The sequence below is a fragment of the Dicentrarchus labrax genome, unplaced genomic scaffold, assembly GCF_905237075.1.
Source record: "Dicentrarchus labrax unplaced genomic scaffold, dlabrax2021, whole genome shotgun sequence".
Taxonomy (NCBI): domain Eukaryota; kingdom Metazoa; phylum Chordata; class Actinopteri; family Moronidae; genus Dicentrarchus; species Dicentrarchus labrax.
Genome location: NW_026136723.1, coordinates 23209452 through 23229053, shown reverse-complemented (window position 1 = coordinate 23229053; position 19602 = coordinate 23209452). Strand labels below are relative to the sequence as shown.

Below are 19602 nucleotides of genomic sequence, written 5' to 3'. Positions count from 1 at the left end.
TTAAAAGTGAGAAAACGGAGGTAAACTCGTCACACTGTGTGCGTCTGTTGATAAGCGAGCAGCGGTTTCCTGATTGTCAGGAAGCAACAAGTCATTTCCAGTGAGTGATTCGCTGTGCTCTTTCTTGTCCTTCCAACAACCCAAATAACCGTTTCTTCTCATACTCTTTAAATGAACAGAATTACATGTATCTCAGTGTATTAAATATATATCATATATATATATATTTAAATATGTTTAAAGATATATTTACATTAATTTTATTAAATGAGAGAAAAATAATGGTCAACAATTTCGAGCATGCGTTAACCCTTTAAGTCAGTGGTTCCCAACCTGGAAACATGTAGGACAATTTTATGTATATACAAAGTCGGACTATATCTCAGCATTTGGGTCACTTCTGGCCGAGCATCAGGGACAAGAAAACACTGAATTTGTCAAAAAATAAGCCTGTTAAATCAGTATAATTGTTAAAAGTGATTAGAAATACGTGACACAGAGAAATAACTGAATAAAAAGTTCCCTAAACAGAAAATAATCTGCTCAAAATTCACATAAATCACTTGTTTTACACAAACTTCCTACAGTTACTAAGTTCACTGTTTGGGTTAATAATAATAATTAATATCCATAAAATATGTCACCTAGCGAGTTTAATAAATGATAGAGGTCCATTATAGAAAAATAAACATTTTTTTTAACCTGAATGTTATGACTTGACTTCAGTGTGTTTTGTAGATCCACAAACAAATTAAATAAATAAATAAAATCACACACACACAAAAAAAATCTCAGTTCAAGTAAATATTTTGATTATTTGATAAGTTGTCAATATTTACAGACAGCAACCCAACAGGGTGTAGATGCTACCCTATAACAAAACGTAAAGTATATAAATATAAAATATATAAATATATAAGTTAAGCCATCTTCAGCACCAACTCTGCAGGGATTACTGTAGTTATTTTAAAGAAAGTAGAGCCTCTGTTATCCGGTTACACAGTAAATAATACTACAAGCTAATTCAGCGTTTTCACTGACGTCACGGGACAGGTGTTCCCTGCGTGCGCCGTCAGCTGTGCTGTGACGTAGTTCCGCCCTCTCGTGAATATTCATGAAGATTAAAAAAAAAAAAACACGTTCACTTTTTCCTTATTACTTTCTATAATTTTATTAATGAATGCACTTCTTTGGTGTTGTTTTTATTTTATTTCTTTAAGGATTTTATTATTATTTTTAAACGTTTTCAGCAGCCTCGCTTTGGTTCCCCCCCCTCTCTCCCGCCCCTCCCGCCGTCATCGGTTCAGTCAGGATGAAGTAGCTTCCGGGCGACAGGGTACCAGCAGTAAACATGGCGGAGGAACTGCTGGAAACAGTGGATAGACTTCAGTCTCGGCTCCGGGAGAATCCGGAGCCTCGAAAGGTAACGACTGAACCGGTCGCGGTAGACGTAGTTAGTGTCGAGCACCGGCTGTCTGTTGAAGAGCTACGGTTTGTCGCCGGTTCCCGAAACGAAGCCGCAGCAACGGCAGTTCCCCGAAAGTCGCAACCGTTTTTTAATGCTGCGTTTGAGGGCCGCTGTCGGGGCTCCGTCTTCTCACAACCTTTCACTTCAAAGGGCATTCAGGGGGGCCCAGAAATGTAAATGATAGTTCTGCTCTGGAAGTCATTTGATTAACTGTGGGTTGTTTTTTTTTAATTTACATATCGTGTGGTTCAGTGGTAGAAAGGAAAATGTAAACAGTGACAGCGGTAGGATTAATAAAATGACACAAGAATGTAAATCAGGACAGCCAACCAGTGACCTATTTAAATATGGCTGAATTAAAACCTTTGTTTTTCCTTTTTAAAACCTCAACTATAAATCTAAAGCTGTGCATTACAGCTGTGGTAGTATAGGTATGTCTTAGTAGAAGAACATAAACACTTAAAATGGTAAAATCAAATGGATTTCAGATAAAGATAGCAGCTTAAAAACAGTTTTAAAATTAAAATCAGGGACTTGTGTTTGTTCATTTGACGTATATCGATATATTTGATGATATGTTTGTCCCTTATTACCAATCCATAAATTAGTTATATATATATTGGAGTTCACAAAGTATTTAATTTGCTTTAATATTTATTTGCGAGACAAAATAAATAAAATATGTTCTACACGTCAAACTTAAACCTTGCGTTAATATATTATTGGAGCCTGTAAAAAGTTATTAATCTTAATACTTCTGGGAGGATCAATGTCAGGATAACCACTCTGAACGCTGAACAGATTTTGGATAACGAATCACTAACATTTCCCACCGTCCGTGAACGCGTCCTGTGCAACGTCACGATAATTAAGGGCTTTTAACTTGTTATAACGTTACTTCTTTTAAAACCCCTGTCCGCCTCACACAGCAACAACCTGCACACACACAACCTGCACACTTATTAAAACAACAACATTAACAACAACTTTTATTCATCATATAACGTGTGTGTGTGTGTGGGGGGGGCAGAGTAGTAGCCTTTAGCCTTCCAGCTAACTAACGTTGGTGCGGAGGAAAGTAATGACAGTAACACCGACCCCGCGGCCTGTAATGTTCAACGGATTTTGGGTGATTTCAGACCGTACCGCGGTTGTACGTCGCTGCGCCGAGGCTGTGCGCTGAAATAAATCACCATTTAACAATGTCCGTCCTCCCCTTTGTTTACTTTCTCTGCTGAAATGGAACAAAACAAAAGCATGCGTGATATCTGCGTGGAGTGCGTTTCGTGTAACAGAAGCCACATTCCTGGTTTCCAGAAGTAATAATTGGTAGTTTAATGTATAATAAGAGCTCAGTGTGTGGTTTTCTTTTTCTGCCCTCACTGTTAACAGCCCTGCTCCCCGTTAGGCCACGCATCCACTCTGTCTACACGATGCACGACTGTTTCATTCAACGCTGTTTACTCTGTGGAAATCTGTGTGCTTCACTGGTTTCACGACATTTTACTATGTGAGACACACTTTCTGTCATTTAGTGAACTGCTTAGGTGACATATCTGAGGGATGTTTTCATATTATGTTTAAAACTGTGCAGTGAACTCTGTGGGACTGTGGGAAGTTTGTGTAGAAACGAGTGATTTTTAATGGATTTTGAGCAGATTGTTTCCTGTTTAGGGAACTTTATGTACAATTCTTTGTCTGTATTTTATATTTTATGTCACCTTTTAACAATCATACACACTTAATAGCCTTTATTTGACTAATTTAGTGTTCTCTTGTCCCTGACACTTAATTATTGATCTATTTACTTACATTTATTATTATTATTATTATTATTATGAACCTGAGGCTGAGATAAAGGCCTATTGTGTATATATTTTTAAATTTTCGTACACTCCCTAAAATCAAGAAGGCCGCACAAACCCCCTACAACGCTTTGGCAACCTAAAGTTGGGGTCCAGTCCCCCAGGTTGGGAACCACTGGTTTAGTTTAACGAAGACAACAGTGTCAACCAAAAGGTCAATCACATCAATCAACCATCTATCGGTCAGAGAGTTTTACACTAAAGGAATGAGAGCAAATAGAGTGTGTGAGATTTTCATGTAAATTATTCTGAAGGCAGAAACAGTGGTTGAAATTGAAACCTGTGAACAAACCGATATGTAAATATGTTTTAAAATGAAGTAATTAACGGCCATCATGTGGATTTTGTTTTAAGTAATGACATACACTCACTCACTGTAATTTTATATCTCAATATTAACATATATCGTATCTTTGTAGTTTGATATTTAATTGACTTAAATACTGCAAACATAAGAAATAACATTCAATTAAACAATTATAATAAAAAAAAGTAAATTTTCTGGAGAATCTATTGAGAAAGTTTAATATTAAATAATCTTATCTCAAGGTGCCTTTTCCACAACGCCATCTCTCTCTGGCTCTAAGTTGTCGTCACATCACCTAAACATTGAACCTCCATCCTGTGATCCTGTGATAACAGGTGGTTGTAAACGGAGGAGTGGCAACTCGTACAGCACTCATACGTAACTCTGAAAGTCTGTCAGAGTTGGGTTGACTGAGGGAAAGTCTGTCATGTGATGAGCTATCTCCATGACAACTGAGCAAACTCCATCTGCAGAGGAAGAGCGTGAGATGTGGTTGTAAACTCTGGAAAGAGATGGACATAAAGATGTACATTTTTTACTACATAACTACAGTTTCGAGGTCAAACGCGAGAGCAGGGGTTGTTTGTTTTTAACGCATACAGTTTATTTTGATGTGCCAAAGCATATTTAAATAATCCAGTGTTGGCAGTAAGCAGGTTTGCACATTGATTTATTAAATCTCACACACAAAGAGATATTCGAGGGATAGTTACAATGACAAATGTGTGTTCTTTCACTGTATGTATTGTACTAGTAATAATATAGATGACTGTAACCTTAATTATCTTTAGTAAGGCACTACTTATAATTAGTCACACTGTCTTATAGTATCACTGCTGGAAATGTGTTAACTTTGATGCCATCCTCTCAATTGTTATGTTTTTCTCTCGTGTTTCCAGCTTTTGAAGACTTTAAGGAGGCTGGGGGAACTCCCTATGACTGTGGACATACTGGTGGTAAGAATGTGTTAAATCATCGTTCACATCCTCTTTGATTTCCAAACCTGAAAACAATAACAGACAGCAGTCGTAGTGTGCAGCTCCGAGAAGTCAGTTTGAGCTTTCCTGGAAACAAAAATGCTTCGCTCAGTCAGTTTTTTTCTTTCTCGTCAGGTGCAATTTATGGCAATTATCAGCACAGTCTCGACATGTTTCTGACCAATCAAATCACTCTGATCCTGCAAAGATATGATAACAGCTGTAAAATACACACTGCAGCTCGCATTTCATTAACTTTACCTTGTGTGGTTGAATGAAATAAGTAAATCTGGGCTTGTTGTCGCTTTGTTTTGTTCTCTCGTAGGAAACTGGAGTTGGGAAGATTGTGAATTCTTTTAGGAAACATGAAGAAGCTGGAGAGGTGGCCAAAAGCCTCGTAGCCAAATGGAAGAAACTGGTTCCTCAGTCGGCTGAGAGGTGCGTTTGGCACACCTGTGCCTTGACATGCAAACAGTAGTAAGGGGTGGAGCGGCCCATGCTTTAGCTCTCATGTCCCTGTTTGCTGTATGTCTCTGTTCCTGCAGTGGTTGTTTGGAGACGTTCAGTCAACTTTTAAATTATGTTTAAGCTCCAATTTTATGCACCAATTTTGCAGAACTTAAAATAAAACAACTTTACTTATTAATTGCTCTAAAATGACTTTCGGTAAATCAAAATAGGGGAAAAAATTGTGGTCTGGATTTAAAATTACATCTTAAACATGGAGGACACCTTGTGAAATTATAGCTTTTTCTCCTGTTATATTTAATATTTAATATATTTTATATTCAAACCTATCTTGTTATTTACGTTTCGAGCCTCAGGTTAGTTTTTGATTACAAGTTGCTCTTAACCATTAATTCAGACAACAGGATTTTGTTAAACAATAACATGAGATGATGAGCAATAATATTGATTTCTTACTAGAACATCACATTTGCCTTACTGTTGTTGAGTCAGACGGTGGCTGTGATACGTTGTCGCAATGTGCTCTCGTGTTTCTCACCACTGTTTTATCTTTATACCTCAGACCCCCCAACAGCCACGTCAAAGAGGCTTCGCGGTCACACACACACTCTCGAGGCCCAGAAGCAGGTGTTGGAGACCGCAGACGCACCCGGGAGCCCTCCCCTGAGGAAGAGCCCTCCTACATAGAGGAGGAGGAGGAGGAGGAGGAGGAGGAGAGAGGCTATCACACGAACTACTCGCCCTCACCTCCTCGACACGAGCAGTACAGCCCTCCACAGCGAGGAGGCTACCAGTCGGACGAGTACGAGAGCCCCGAGCCTGAGCCCGAGCCCGAGCTCGAGCCCGAACCTGAGCTCGAGCCTGAGCCTGAGCCCGAGCCTAGTCCCCCTCCTCTTCGCAAAGAGGTCCGCCACATCAAACCAAACAAAGAACCCAACAAAAACCATCACCACGGTTCCCACAGCGACAGAAACAGGGACAGGGACGAGGAACGGCGGCAGCGCCATGCACAGATGAGCAGCGATCGGGGAAGAGGAGGAGAGGGCGGTGAAGGAAAGAAACGCAGTGCAGACAAAGAGAGACAGCAGAGTCCGGTACAAAAGTCCACAAAGCACAGCAGGAAGTCCACCACACATGAGAGTAAGAGGGAGGAGAAGAAGAAAGGAGGAGATGACGGTGAGTGTGTTTCGTTTTGATGGAAGTGGTTCGGTGATATCAGGGAGTCATTTTCCTGTTTGTCCTCTGCATGGACGGATTATGAGACAACCCCTGAGCACAGACACTTAAAGGCCCCCCCCCTTCCTGCCAGAGTTAGTTAAATATTAGATCAGACTCTATGAAGGCAGATATTTAATATTATAATAGTCCTCCAGTGATTTAGCTTCCTACTATGGCAGAACCAGAGATATCATGTCATTTTCTTCATCTTCAGACCCAACCGACATCAGATTTCGTGCCACTTCCTCTGGAGGCTCCAAAAGACTTAGTGAAACTTTTTTTCACATGCATTACTCAACCTGACCATGTAAACTGACTCTGATGTGTAAAATCAGTGGAGTTCCCCTTTCAAAGCATTAGGAGTGGAAAAGGGCGGTTGGGACATCCCCAGTTTTGCCTGAGCTCTCTGACTTACAAGAAATTCTAATAGCAGTCACTTTAAATAGAAGCTATGGCTTTCCCTGTGCCTGTTCAGTAATCCCTCCATTATCTTCTGTGGCTAAAATAACAACCACCACACTTACTGCATTTTAATGACAAATGAACTATTGTTAAAACCTGCTTCACTAGTAGAGGTAGGTCAGTTGTTGTTTCTACAGTAGCACAGAGACACCTCAAATACTGGCTCTAGATAGCGGCATTCGTGTATTTCAGGTGTTTCGCAGCCACTGTATACAAAACCTAAAAATAATTCTTCCCTCAAAGTTATAAAACCTTATATTTGAGGTATAGGTTCTTCTTAAAGCTAATGCTAAATAAAACTATGATAACTTTACCACAGACCACAACATAATATAAAGGATTTATTACGAGGAGAATGCGGTTACATTACAGTGTGCCAGTGTGCTTATGTTTGGAAAGCAGAGATCAGTTAATTACAGCTTGCTTGCAACAAAAGCCGGTGATAGTTAAACTGTGAACACTTACATATAAAGTTACATTATATCAACTTTTAATAATTAAAGAAGCCAAAATAGTGATTGTGCACCAAAAGAAAGATGTTTCTGTTGTACGAATTGTGGCCAAACCAGCGAGAAACATCCTGTAGTGACTAACTGAGATACTGTAGATAGGACCTGACAGGAAACAACAAACCATAACTTATAAACAAAATGTTTCCTAAACAGCAGCGAGCGATTGCTCTGTTGTCAAGAAACTTTACACACAAACATTAGGTACTTTGCTTGATCTATTTTCTACTTTCTGTTGATATTAAACATCACAAACCGTCTGTTGTTTAAGACGAATTCAGATGTTTTACTTAAACGTACTACAAGGAGTTTTTAATTGGTTATGAAACAGCCTTAATTTATTACTGATGCCTCTGTATGAGCTACATTACCAGCTGCCATCGGGTCCAATTCCCCTTTGAATCAATGAAACAAGGTGATGGAAACACTACCGCTAATACAAGTAAAAGTGAAGTAAATTACAATTATCTCAAGTACAGTTCTTGACAAATTGTAATAAGGGAATATTCCATCACTGCAAACAGTATGTATTGATCGATGTAAAGCTTAAAAACAATTACAGTAGTCGATTAATACATTTCTTTGTCACATACAAGAATAAACTGAATATCTTTTGGGGTTTTAGATCATTTTTTAGACCAAGAGTCAATTTGAAGACCTCACTTTCGGCATTTTTCACTTTTTTATGACAACTTTTATTCTATAACAATTAATCAATGGAGAAAATAGCTGGCAGGTGAATCATTGTCGCAGCCTTAGTTTGAAGCACTGCTTATTATCAGCTTCACTTTGGATGAAGGTGTCTGATGTAAAATTCCCATGATTCACTGCATCCTTTAACTTTTCCATTTGCCGCTGTGTTTCCAGGGCGACCGCGGGTGCTGAAGGACTCTCCATCCAAGGAGGAAGAAGAAGACTTCGAGACTCCCACCATGTCCTTTGAGTCTTTCCTCACATATGACGCCCCAATACCCGTCAAGAAGAAGAAGAAGACTACGTCGTCATCGTCATCCTCGTCACACAGTCGGCCGTCTCACTCTTCGTCCTCTGTGTCGTCCTCCCGCCATGCACGCACCCCTCCGCCTGTGTCCTCCTCATCCTCCTCTTCCTCCAAAGTGAGCAAAGCTAACGGCGCTCAGAGCAGCAAGAGGCCACATTCAGGCTCCGGTTCAGCTGCAGCGACACCGGAAAAACGCAAGAGGGTAAGAACAGCCGCAGCAGAGGGTGGTGACGCTCTGTAAGAGGATCATTATATAGATTAATATTGTCATAGTAAAGAACCTACAGAGAATAATCTCTTTGAATCTGCAGCTCTCAGCTTTACGGAGCTTTATAGTGAGTTTCAGCTCACTACTTTACGGTTTTAGTTCACTCTCACCGCTCTCATAGCGCTGTTTTCGGGCGCAGCAGTCAGGTGTTTTCAGTGAAAAAGCTCTAGAAACAGGTGTGCAAACTACAGGAGAGCTTGGCTCCTCTTAATAAGACGTGACCTCCTCGGAAATCAAGAGTTGTGAAACTTAAGAGGGTCTCTAAAGTATTGACAATATGCTCGTGCTCTACATGATTGCAGCTACAAAGCTACAAACACAACTTTACTGTTCGGTTCAGCCTCTCAGTCTGTTTTCTTTAAAAAAATCTCTTGAAACCCTAGAGATGCTCTAACCGCTCAGCAACAGCAGACAGACACAGTTAGACTGGCCGGTGAACACAGAGGAGCATTTAGCAGCTTGTAGAGACGAAAGGGATGTCCGATACTGCAGCCTTGAGTTCCTGCCAATACTAATCCGATACCGTCTATTTCCCTCTCTTTAGCAACTAAGCTGTTAATAATACATTTGTACGGATGTGCTTTGCTTTACCTAGCCAAAAATCAGCATGCTCAAACTGTGAAACAAATATTCTAGCAGCATTTTTGGTTTAAAAGCATTTAAACATTCAAAATTAAATTTAAATAAATTGCAGAAACTGCATTTGACTTTTTAGTTTTTCCTTCCTTGAGGTTAAAATAACTCACACAGCTGACATAATGTCTCACTCAAGTTCTAGCTACTGTTCCCCGGACACATGCTGCTCATCTGTGGCTCCTCTCTTTATGGCAACTGGCTCAAAGTTTAGTTTGCACTTAGCATTTATGTGATAGTTTAGTCTAACGGATTGTATTAGATTATACTTTCCCAAACACGACCCCAAATGAATAGTAATTTTGCTCCGTAAATGCTCAATGTGTGAATAACAGAGCCCGACTGATATGGGGTTTTTGAGACGGATACGATAATGACTTTATATGGAGGCTGATATAATGAATTCTTTTAACTGGAATAAAAATGAGCAGATTTTGCTCCAATATGACTGTGCAAAGGTACTTCTTTCTTAATCAAATAACTTTATGATGAATAAAACATATAGGCTACATTGTCAACCAATTCTATAAATGAACACTGAGAAAATACAGAATAAAACATGAAATAAAACAGCTAAACATCCGTACTGTAAAAACTACAATCCCTTTTGTATTATTTACTGGAACGAGTTTCATATTGTTGCATATCGGATGACATCCGCTGATACCTATACAATACTGATATGTTTGCAATAAGCCAATATATTGTTGTGCTCATAACTTTCTCCACTGCCACAAAGTCACTGCAAGTTTAATTCTTGACCTCTTCAATTACTTTCAGCTGCATCCTTTTGCTTTAGAGTCATCCTGCTACAGCTAAAGCCTGGCATGTTTGAGAGTCAAACCCCTGATGATTGAAGTATTTTAAGACTTTATTAAACTTTTAGCTCATCGGTATTTTCTCCAAGAACCAAAGCAATGCTTTTATTTTGTAGACTTGTGTTTGTTTCCTAGCAACTGCAGTGTATGTCACTGTCCAAATAGTTCAGGGAAGAGCAGTGACCTTGAAGATTTCTAAGGCTATAACAAATTTAGAGTCCCGAGAGTCACAAAAGCTCTCTCTTTGTAGTTTCTCTACCACTTAGACCAGCACTATAAAACAAATTGTCACTGGAAACAGGGAAACAGTTCACTGTCTGTCCAAAGGTAAAACAACACCTCTAAAATCAGGCTGTTTCCACCTGATCCCAGTCTTAATGCTACAGTAACTCTCCTGGTTGTAACTTCATATTGAACAGACTAACATGAGAGTCATATCAATCTTTTGATCTAACCGTTGGAAACAAAGCCGAGAGAATATTTCCTAAAATGTCGAACTATTCCTGTAACTTATTGTGTAATTTCACTGCTAACCACTAACTTTTATACTAACATTTATTATCTATTGCATGTGAAACTCTTAGTTTGAAAGTTGTCTGCAGATCCTGCTTGTTGATGTGAACGTATGTTTGCAGGTGGTTGAGGCAATTCTTCCGGAAATCCCTCTGCCAGCGATTCAACCCAATTACAGACCTCTGCCCTCCATCCACGACGTCACGCCGCTGTCCCCTCAGAGACGGAAAGGTAAAGCCCTCGTCTTGTTTTTGAAACATCGGTTCCTTTCTTCTGAGCCACGATGACCCTCAAGAGGAGTTGCAGTGCGTTGCCTTTATATACATTTAAGGTTATCATCAGGTTATGGTCGCCTTTCTCCAGAAACCTAATGTCTTTAAACTTCATGTAAAACATCTCTGTGGTTTAGTTTTACTCCTCTGCTACTGTTTGTGCGTCAGATTTCTGCCGTATTGCAGCTGTGATAAGTTAGTGTTACAGTTTCCTGCTTCACATTTAAACTTTTCCACTGGCAAACCGACAAGATGCTTTTATTATCAAGAAGTTATAGGAAATGCAAGTTAGCTATTCTTCAATAAAAATAGTTGTGGTCAACCAGAAACGCACATATTCTGCACTAATTGGTCAACAAATCAGTTTTAAATTATTGTAGGGAGGAATAGTACAAACAGAGACTAGCCTCTATAAATACACTTGAAATAAGTAAGCCATGTTTCCTAAATAAGGCCAGGTGTAAGGGGTGAAACCTGACCACTGACCTCCTCTGTGTATATACAGATTAACCGACCAGGTTACTAAAGTGCATGTAAACACGTTCTCTGATTACCCTTGTAACCTGGTTTCTCTCCTGGTTTCTTCTGGTGTGTGCATGTGAATGTACTGAGGGAGCACATGGGTAGATACTGACTGAAGTACCAATTGCTTTGGTCATTTCAGGGATGAATGTTTTGCATCTCCCAACAGATAACTGTAACTGTACAGCTGTAAAACCTACGAGGCCTGAAGGCTTCTAGTTGGGTGTTAAATGCCAAATTGTAATCTAGTTCTTCTTGATCTTCTTGTCAATAGCTATGTTTACATGGAGCCTAATATTGTATATAATATATTAGAATAAGTTTAAAAGCCCAAATTGAATAGAAGTGCTCCATATAAACACTATTTGATGGAGGCAGAGAACGTTCATGAACATAAATATAAAAATAAAAGATGTAAACAATGCAGGCGTTAGCAAGAATGCCTATTTACAATCTGTAGTCCCTAGGCAGGTAGCAGAAACATTATAGATGACAATATACAGATAAACATATACAATACAACACAGAATACATTATGTCAGGTTAAAAGTGATCACAGCTGTGCTCAGTTCAGTTATGGCTGTGTTCTTTCTGCCCTCCGTCTTGAAGTAAAAATGTGGGGATGGCTTCTTTCCAGCTGAACTGGACCTCTGTGGAGAGTTTGCTCTTGATACAAGAACATCTTTGGACGCCTGCACATAAGGAAAATAAGAAATAACTACATATTACACAAGTCCAATGAAAAATGAACAAAGCCAGGACAGACCAAAGTGTTAAAAACTGCTTGAAAACTTTAAAGTTCGCCTCTTAAATATCCTCCTAAATCCCCCAAACCACAAAAGTGCATCCAACAAACTCTGTTTCTGAGAAAGCATTGACAAATTCATCAGTGAGGAATAGGAGAAAAAAAAAAGTGTGCATGTGTCAGCGTGTCTGTAAGTGTGCACCCAGTAATACATCCTGTCCTGTGTCACGCTGACTGACCTTCACTCCCTGCTTCACTTTCAGTTCCTGTCAGCAACGACGAGGAGGATACCGGGTTCACAGGGAAGCGATTCAACTCTAAGATGGTGGTCTACTCAGGATCAAAGACCGCTTACTTGCCCAGGATGATGACTTTGTACGAGCAGTGCATCCGTGTGCTGCAGAACAATATTGACTGTGAGTGGAGCTGCTGAACACTCTTTCATGTTGTACGGCAACTGTGTAGTCACAAGCTCGGAGGATCCCTTTTCTATCATTGAGTAAACTGTCGACCCCCTATTAATAATTTATATTTTATATTATATTAAATGCATAACAGTAACAATAGAAAACACCTGATAAAATGTACAATGAACACAATAACTGAAGCAAGTTTGAGTAAAACGAGCAGATTATTTCCTGTGAATGTGAACTTTTTATACAATCAACTTTTAACAACCTTACAGACTTAATAGGCTTCTCTTTTTTTTTACAAATTAAGTGTTTTCTTCTCATTGTCCTATCAGCTCTTTGGTTCTTTTAACTTTTGTAACACAGATGGAGGCTGTTTATCAGAGGGTGAAGGCTCTGGGAATATAGCTTGTCTTCAGGTCTTCAAAGTTTAGATCTTCGATAATAATCTAAACTTTAAAAATAACAATTTAGTAATTAATAATTTAGTTTTCTTCACAGAAATGAGACCGAACTCTGAGATATACACCCCTTAAAATCAGGACGACCCCCTGTGAATCTGTGGCAACCCCCAGGTTGGGAACCACTGCAATAAAATAAGCACTTATTCATAATGTTATTTTAATAATATTTTAATACTAAATGCTACTTCACTTCAAGTGGAGGGAAAGAAGGGCTGGGCTCACCACAAAGGATAAAAGATAAACAGAAAGCAGTCGCGGTCACCTGACTAATGCTTGAGAGTCAATATGTACTCCTCTGTGGTCGCTTCCCACTCCACCCGCCTGTTAGCCCAAGGTGGTTAAAACAAAGGAACACTGCTGCACAGATGTGACTGTTCGGTGCCTCTGTGCTCTTTCAGCCATCGCCGAGGTGGGAGGAGTGCCGTTTGAGATCCTGGAACCGGTGCTGGAGCGATGTACGCCAGAGCAGCTGTACCGCATCGAGCAGAGCAACCAGGTAACACAAACACACAGTTTCTGTCCCTCACCCCCAACCCTAATCCTAACCATCACAACTAAATACAAGACCCCAACTTTAAACCCTAAACTGAACTTAATTCTAACCTGAACCATCAAACCAAAGTTAGTGAGGCAGAAATGTTCTCAAAACTGAAATTGGTCTAACCAGGAAATGGCTGAGTAAAGAGTCTCCAGCAGTCCTTGAACGGAGATAAATAGTTCAGGATATTTATTATAGAACGATTGACTTACTGAAAAATACTGGAAACACTGGGAATCTTATAGTTTTTGTCAAAATTAGAAAAACAAACAAAAAAAAAAAAAAACTCCAGCAACATAAAGAGTAAAGTTATTGTGTTTGGGAATTTAATGTTTTTATTGACAAATGCTGACAAAAATAACAGAACAATGATACTTTTACAAGACATTAAAATATATAAATAACCCAAACACAGTTTATACAGTCATTACAGAAATACATGGTGACGTTGTTTCTTCCTCACATCCTCGTGTTGTCAAAATGAGTAGAGAGCTCCCTTTCCTTGCAGTGGTTTACGGAGGAATCTGACGAGCTGTGGATGCGTCACTGTCAGCGGGACTTTAAGCGGGAGACGCCTCAGGAGTACGAGTCGTGGAGGGAGATGTATCTGAGGCTGCACGACGAGCGCGAGGAGCGTCTGAGGCTGCTCACCCAGAACATTTCCTCCGCACACGCCAACAAGCCAAAAGGTTGGAGAAACTAAAGTTTGGGATCTAAAGTAACTCCTCTGTTAACCCTCCTTGTTACTTTTTGCCTGTTTCATATTAATCGGCACTAAAAAGTGGCAAAAATGGACATTAAATTCTACAGAAATGTCAGAGATTGATGCTGAAAGTTAACGTACTTATTAAGGTCTTTGAGTGTTGAAGTGTGAGCGTTGTTTGTCTCGGCAGGTCGGCAGGTTAAGATGGCGTTTGTGAATTCTGTCGCCAAGCCGCCGCGTGACGTCCGCCGCCGTCAGGAGAAGTTCGGTACCATTAGTGGTTCGTCCATGGCCTCCACCGCGGCTGCAGCTCCCATCAAGTGAGAATCTTGCTGCGTCGCCTGATAACACTGTCTCAATATTCACAATACAGCCGAGACGCTCTGCACATACAGGACATTAAACAGGACATTATCAGCTCTGTCTCACAGGCTTAACATTAGCAATGAAGTTACAACTGTTGAGATAGATTTGATCTACAAATACATAAAATTCAGGGTTCGTACGAGTCCTGGAAAACCTGGAAAGTTGGAGACTAGTTTTCCAGTCCTGGAAACGGCCAAATATCCTGGAAATAATCTATGTTGTCCTGGAAAATGTTATTGTATTTTAGCCGATCACTCAGGTCTATGCTTTAGATCGCCAGTTGGTAGGATAACCTGCACACAACTAAATGTACATATAAGCAAGATAATATAAGACATATAAAAACACTTCACATCACAACACATCCAGTTACTTTCTCTCTTAGTTGCTCCGGTCAGTTAATTAACGTTGGGATTATTATTAATGTGTTTTTTATGTCATATTATGCAGTATTATATTGTATCATATTATAACAGCTGTTCATTCAATATGTTGGGATATGTCGGTGTGGTAATTTCCACCGGACCCAACCGCGATAGAACTAATGGAAATTACCTGCTTACAGTTTTAGTGTTTACATCTTTATTAGCATGTATTTTAAATAGTAAACTTATATATTTCTCTGTCGTCATCAATTCTTGATTGCCACCTGGTGGTGATGGGAATTAGCATTTTAAACCTTTTTCCTTTAAGGATATATAGAATTTAGCGCTGATACACTGGTCAACTGGTTTGCCAATTTTTTTTATGTATTTATGAAGCAAAATCCTGAACATTCGCTGGTCCGAGCTTTTCTTTTTACATGTTTGTAAACTAAATAACTTTTTACTGTTTGATCAACACGAGCAGTTTATAGACTTGGAAAAGTGTGATTGGCATTTCTCATTATTTTCTGGCACTTTATTGAAACAGTAGTTGAGAGATTAATAGTAAAACTAATAGTAGTAGTTGGTAGTAGTAATAGTTGCAGCCCCAATAGAAATGTGAAAGTTCAGGTTTAGTTCAGCACTTTGTTGCACTTTGCTTTATTTTAGATTCAGTGCAGTCCAGAGTTGTTATAGTTCACTAAAACTAAACAAAAAACTAAAAGTAGGTGTGAAAAAAATATTTTAGTTCAAAACTACATTTTTGGAAAAAAAAACTAACTGAAACGATACAAAACAAACTAAAATAAAATAAAAATATACAGGAAATGTCTTTAGTTTCAGTCAAATTTGTCAACACAACCAGCACGAGGAGGCGTTGGTGCTTATATATAGAGAGAGAGACTGAGTCAATGTGTTTGTATTGTAATAACTGAGCCTTTTAAATCTTACCCCTGATAAATATTCCTTATATTATAATTTAAACTAAACATTTTAAACAATAAAAACTAAACTGGATTGGAAACAAAATAGAAATAAAAAGGAAAACTGCGAAACTATAATAACTCACCAACCTTTTGTCTCTTCCTGTGTCTTTCAGAATAAGACCAGCTACCACAGACTACTCTGGTAGTTCCTCTTCCTCCCAGCTTAACCCTTCTCCCAGCTCGTCTCGCTCCTTGGCACCAGGAGGAGGAGGAGGAGCAGGAGGAGGAGGAGGAGGAGGAGGAGTAGGAGTTGGAGGACACGCTGCCCGGGACAAGCCACAGGTCAAAAGTAAGTGTGTGTGTTCAGGATCGTAAGAAGAAACCTCGAATCCCGTTTGAGTTCTTTTAACCTCACAGTCGATTTGTTGTCGTCTTCTTGCAGAAATCGCCCCGATGATGGCCAAAACTATCAAAGCTTTCAAGAACAGATTCACCCGCCGATAGTGTGAAAGAGACTGAATGTATTTTATGAATTCCAGCTGTGTTTTTAATTTAAGTTTAGCAAAAAAAAAACTTACTGGAGACCCCGTCATCCCTAAACACACACACACACACACACACACACACACACACACACACACACATATCATATGAACTTTTCAGTATTGGTGGAAAAATGGTTGATTTATTTCTTTTCTTTTTTTTTTTATTTAAGTGGTGGCATCTGTTTTGGGGGTCTTTGAGTATGTAAATGACGGTCAGTGAGTGTGACATCTGTGTTAACAAAATTAAGTCTGCAACTTTTTTACAAGATACAAAGGACACACACACACACACACACACACACACACACACACACACACACACACACACACACACAGTCTGTTACTTTTTCTCGTCTTCTAGCAGACATTTTTTACAAGGAATAGCTCGGCCTTTTGGGAAATACGCTGATTTGCATTCTTGCTGAGCGGTCGGTAACAAGATTGGTAACCACTCTCGAATCTGTGCGGCAAACATGAAGCTAAAGGCAGCAGCCTGGTTAGCTTAGCATAAAGACCGGAAACGAGGGGGGAAACAGCTCTGGCTCAAAAACCCACCCTCTGATTAAAAGGCCACATTTTTGGGGTTTTATGGACAAAAAAACAGGTCAAACTGAGTGAGGATACCCGGAGGTTACTAGTCCCAACCAAGAAATAGACATAACCATAAAAACACAGAATCTCCATGTTTGTTGTTGTTTTGTTTGTAGATATTGAACAGAAATGAACGAGCGAGCTTTAGAGGTGTCAGGTTGTACCAGGCTAGCCGTTTCCCCCCGTTTCCAGTCTTTGTGCTAAGCTAAGCTAAAGTAACCGGCTGCTGGCTGTATTTAACATGCAGACTTGTGAGTGGTATTGATCTGATCTGATTGTTATTTCCTATTATATCAAACTTTATTACGGGACTTAATGGGACATAAACTCTCCCCCCCCCCCCAACAATTCTTTACATTTAAAGAACAGTTACTTTTCATTGCGATCAAATGATACACTACATGAGGAAAACCTTCACACACTCTTTGTTTTTAATGGCATGCACGGTGCACGTCAGCCGCCATCAGCTGGCTGGATAAAGGCTTTTAAAACAAACAAACACACATATTTAAACCTGTTTTAAAGATATCATTGAACTACCCACACACACACACACACACACAGAGAGAGAGAGAGAGAGAGAGAGAGACGCATTGTAGACTTACTTTAACCCTCCTGTGGCTTCAGATCATGTTTTCCTGCTGTTGAATGTGTGTGTCCCTGTTTATATCTGCTTCACTGTGACAAACAGCTTGAGCGAGGGCTGAAAGAGACCGCAGGAGGACGAGAACAACGAGGAACAATAACAAAAAAAAAAAAAAGGAAGAAGGTTGATAGGACGTCTGCGGCTTCAGTCTACAACAATGATGAGATGTATTTATTTTCAACACTGGGACCTGGCACCCCACGACATGGGCCTGAAAGGAAGTAGATTTAAACTGTAATTTTATTAGATTTTAATAAATGTTATATGGTCATTTTTATTAAAATTGACTTTTTGCCCTCAAGTCTTTTTTGTGTGTTTATGAAGCAACACGAATGTCACCGAGATAAAGGAGGAGGTGCAGTAACCGTCTGTCCTCTAGGCCTCAATAACAGAGTTTATTATTAGTATATTCTTTATATAAGGTAACTTAATTCATGTAATGTGGCATTTATCCCCAATTAAACCTAAATTTTGTGTTTTCCATCCTTCAAAAGTCGGTTTCTAGTAAATTTAATAGTCCGTATTTGTGATTTAAGCTTCTGTACCAGAAGGTGAAAAGCATTTTTGTGCTTTCTTAGTTGAGTCTTAGAAGATTGTGCATAAATCTGAGGGGTCACAACTTAATTAAAGAGAAATAAAAACAATGTGTTAAATTGTTAAAATTATACCTGCGTATATATACACGGCTTTTCACTATATTTGACTTTTTTCTTGTGAAACATTCGATACTTCAAATTAATCTGAGAGGGATAAAAATCCCTCTTTCTTCTACTTTACTGTTATTATTATTGTTTATTATTATTATTGTTGTTATATACTACATTTAGTTACCTTGCAGATATATAATATGAATACAAAATATAAATCAACTAATATATTATTATATATTATTATTATTATAATTATTGGTTAGGATTCCCAACAGTTTATAAACTAATTCAAATTGACCCCACAAGTATATTTTTTGTCATAATTCTTTTATACTGAGGTAAGATTTTGAAAGCAGGACTTTTACTTTTAACTTTTTACTATATTTACTTCATTAAAAGAGCTCTCAGATTTAAAACTGACTGTAAACTGTGATGAGGATCAGAAAAGTGAATATTTGTAAAACCCTTTTCTTTAAAATAACTTTTATTTAAATTTAACTTGTTATCAATAAAGTTCAGAGGGAAACAGATAAAATAGTATTTTAGCAACTAGTTTTAAATATTAAAACAGATAAAAGCTGATTAATTAAACTGCATTAGAATAAAATCAGTGCAGTATATTTTAATATTGTGGTTCTGAGGCTTTTACTTTACGACACCTGTAAGGCTTTGCGACAGTCTTCGAGGTTTGGCGGTAACAGATGTGAGCCAATCAGAGCAAGGTAAAGTTAGCACAATGGTGGTGAGAGCGACTTCCGGCGAGGGACTCTTCCCCTTCAAAATAAAATAAGAGAAGCTATTGGCTCATGCTTTATTGATGCTCCAGAGGAGAAATTACAGCAGACAGAATAAATAGAGATAAATAAAGAGACTTATATAGAATAAGTAATTACGTGTGTATAAAATAATAAAATAATAAATTAGTTATCAGTAAGAAAAGTAATATGATACTTTCAGCTATATCAGAATATTACACAATATGATTATGATATTATTTTGGAAGTTGTCTTTACTAAAAATTTAAATATAATGTGGTACATAATTCACTAATTTCATAAACATACATATGAATATGACATGATATAGTATAATATAGTGCAGTATGATATAGTATGAGATATAAGGTATAATGTAAAGTAAATTAAATGTTATGTTTAGTAAATCCAGTTATTTGTGTGCCAATCTAATTCGCTTAATTTTTTTTGCTGCTTATTATCAAATATAACAAAACATATCAAGGAGACCTGAAGTTTCCATTAAAATGATTTTAGTCTCAAATAAAACAGTAAAAGATATTGTAAAAAAAAGAAAAGACATTATAAACTAAATGCAGACAACATATAGTCATGAAAA

At 38.5% G+C, this 19602-nt stretch overlaps 1 protein-coding gene across 1 annotated transcript; it reads left to right on the top strand.

The window, feature by feature from the left end:
- Positions 1–1307: 1307 nt before the first annotated feature.
- On the top strand, positions 1308–17900 carry eloa (elongin A). The gene is made up of 12 exons (XM_051390240.1): positions 1308–1423; positions 4540–4596; positions 4943–5055; positions 5648–6261; positions 8142–8476; positions 10629–10737; positions 12309–12461; positions 13318–13415; positions 13966–14146; positions 14351–14480; positions 15991–16166; positions 16260–17900. Exons 1-12 carry the CDS (start codon positions 1352–1354, stop codon positions 16319–16321), a joined length of 2100 nt encoding a protein of 699 aa, XP_051246200.1. The 5' UTR covers positions 1308–1351; the 3' UTR covers positions 16322–17900.
- Positions 17901–19602: the final 1702 nt, after the last annotated feature.

Excerpts from the sequence above, each read along its gene's own strand:
- eloa (XM_051390240.1), top strand. The coding sequence starts at position 1,352 with ATGGCGGAGGAACTGCTGGAAACAGTGGATAGACTTCAGTCTCGGCTC. Across the intron at positions 1,424-4,539 it reads AGAATCCGGAGCCTCGAAAG|CTTTTGAAGACTTTAAGGAG; the intron begins GTAACGACTGAA and ends TCGTGTTTCCAG. Across the intron at positions 6,262-8,141 it reads GAAGAAAGGAGGAGATGACG|GGCGACCGCGGGTGCTGAAG; the intron begins GTGAGTGTGTTT and ends CTGTGTTTCCAG.